Below are 2,541 nucleotides of genomic sequence, written 5' to 3'. Positions count from 1 at the left end.
AACGTCTCATCATAATATAAGGAAAGCACAATGATTCTTATATTCAGGTGATTATACACTAATGAAAACATACCTATGAATATTATATTCCATTTCTGACAATAGATCCTCCCAAATGTTATACACTGGACCTTAACAGTCCAAAGACATGCTGTTTAGATGAAATGGAAACTCTAAAGTGCCTGTGCGTATGCCATCACCAATTGAAGGATTGCCAGTAGCCAAAAGGAAAACCCAATCCCTTGTTTTTTATTTTGGTTAGTGAATAGCTCAGATTGAGAATTTTGTGCCTATTCCAGTAAATCCTTTAAGGTAAGTGTACATGAAGGTTAATGCCCACCTCTCGATGTGCCCTTGAATGCACATGTTTCTTGAAATCAGATATCCTGTTAAATTTGGTGAGGCAGACCTAAAACAAGGGGGGGAAAAAACAAGAAGAAAGGTGCATCAACAACATAGAACTATAATGGAAAGGACATCTGTTTACATGAGACAAATCTGGTTGCAGGCCTCATTTGAAATGGCTCAAGGTTTGTTTTTTTTGTACTGTACAACAGAAGAACAGAAAACCTAAGCTTCCTTTATCTTAATTATGTGGATGGCACGAACAGTGCATCAGCTGATTTAGGAAAGGCAGGAGGCACGTCACAGCTGGGGGAGAGAGAAAGATGTGTTGCAACTGAGTTTTTGAGGAAGGTCTACCCTGAGGCCCCACAAAAACTGAAAACATCCTTTGCATACTGCGACAAAGAACACAGCCGTGTTGCAATAATCCCCTGTCTGGATATTAGGAGTCACATCGCACCATCATAAAATAGAATTCATCAGCTTGAGGAGTCAGTGAACAACTGCACAAAGATCATCCAGCACTGGAGATAATTCTTGAACAGAGTGTAGATGCTGCCAGCATCAGTTATATCAGAACAAGAGCAAAGAAAAGCACAGGCTTTTATCGATGGAAAAGATATTTTTCCTCTTCTTCCAATTGGCTTTGGTAAGAGTTTGACTACGTTATATGGTTTTGTTGGTCTGATTAGTTGAAGTTCACCTGTGAAAGACCGATAGATGGTTCATCCAATCACCTACTCTTTTCCAAACAGTTTTGCAACATCGACTTTCCAGATGGTTTGGAGGAGATGAGTCTGTACCAAATTTCCAGTCAACCAAGCCATGCCTTTAACTATACCACTGGCATGGCTAAAAACCTGAAGTAGCTGTTGCATTCTCAGTTACTCAGTTCTCAAAACTTCCCTTTCTTTCTTTGTTAATTTTCAAACCAATTAATTTCTCCCTTTTCTGGAGCCATGGCTGAACTAATCACATGACAAAAGAGCTCATTTATCTCTATGTCGAACACATAAAACCTCCATTAATTAACCACTATAGTTATTACACGATATTTACTTTTCCGTATAGTGTACAGAATTGCATAACACAATACGTGTGTTTCGCAACTCTGTAACCCAGCACAGAGGAGGCTACTTGTGTCTTGGTCAGCAGTGGTCTCCCATGCAAATGGTTCTCTCTCTGATACAGATGCTGGTCCTGTGCGTTTGTTCCACTATACTACTACATTCACTGCACCACAGCGCTGCACCACCTCCCCACGACACTCAGCACCCAGCACCCAGCACCCAGGAACTGGACAGGCTCAGCAATAGTGGTTTCACTTCAAGCTCAGCCCCCTACAGACAAGATGAAGAGAAACACTGATGCAAAGGGAACTAAATAGCCTCCATTGAACAATTTTAGAACACAAACAAACACTCAAATCAAATCTGTTCACATGGTCAATGTACATAAAAAAAAAAAAAAAAGAGCCATCACAGAGGCCAGGGGTGGAGCTGACAGCTTGGGGTTAGAAACTGTTCTTGAGCCTGGTTGTCTTAGTGTGGAAGTCAAACAGTCTGCAAGTACGGTGGGTTGGCTGTTTCATGGTGTTCCTGGAAACTCCTCTGACATCTTTCAGTGCAGCTGTCTGTCATGGAGTAAGCTGCTACCGATAAGGCTCTTGGCAACTTTAACTTCTTGTTTTAGAGCCTTCCTGTTGGTATATTATGGTACATGTCCTATTTGAGGAAAGGTTATGTGAGGACCGGGTTGTTGTTTATTCATGCAAGGTGGGTTCATGTTCCAAGAAGTGACAACAGGAGATCCAAGGTATTGATTGCATAACCGAAATAAACTGCATGTACATAACAGATATGCAGATGGAGTCTTCAACTTTTTGCTCAATGGGTGAAAATCAGTCTCGGGTTTAGCTCCTCCTTTTTGGCTGGCCGGGTAGGAAGCACTGGCAGTCTTGACTTTTGCACTCTCCAAACAGTTCGTCATTAGGACGAGCCTGTTAGAAGCCGTATTATGTCTTCTGTAGCTTTCAAAAATAAAAAAAATAAAAACAACAAAAAAACTTGCAGGCCAGGAAATGGCAGAAAAACGCAGCAGAGCGTCTGAGGGTCTCGGGGGTCTCACTGCAGCACTGAAAGGCTTGCGTATAGAGAGGTCATATTTAACGGGCTTATCTCGGATGGCTGTCCGGGG

General features: G+C 41.9%; 1 protein-coding gene across 1 annotated transcript in view; it reads left to right on the top strand.

Annotated features, from left to right (window-relative positions):
* LOC118343192 overlaps positions 1-1,713 on the top strand; it is a 12,400-nt gene extending 10,687 nt beyond the window's left edge. The window contains exon 18 of the mRNA XM_035681949.1: positions 1,537-1,713. Coding sequence (XP_035537842.1) covers positions 1,537-1,713 — 177 coding nt within the window. The remainder of the gene's footprint in view (positions 1-1,536) is intronic.
* The last annotated feature ends 828 nt before the right edge of the window (positions 1,714-2,541 follow it).

This window comes from Morone saxatilis, unplaced genomic scaffold, assembly GCF_004916995.1.
Source record: "Morone saxatilis isolate NCDOM2014 unplaced genomic scaffold, NCSU_SB_2.0 Contig9, whole genome shotgun sequence".
NCBI classification, from domain to species: Eukaryota; Metazoa; Chordata; class Actinopteri; family Moronidae; genus Morone; species Morone saxatilis.
Note: the sequence above shows the minus strand (reverse complement) of the source record. Positions and strands in the feature narration are given on the sequence as shown.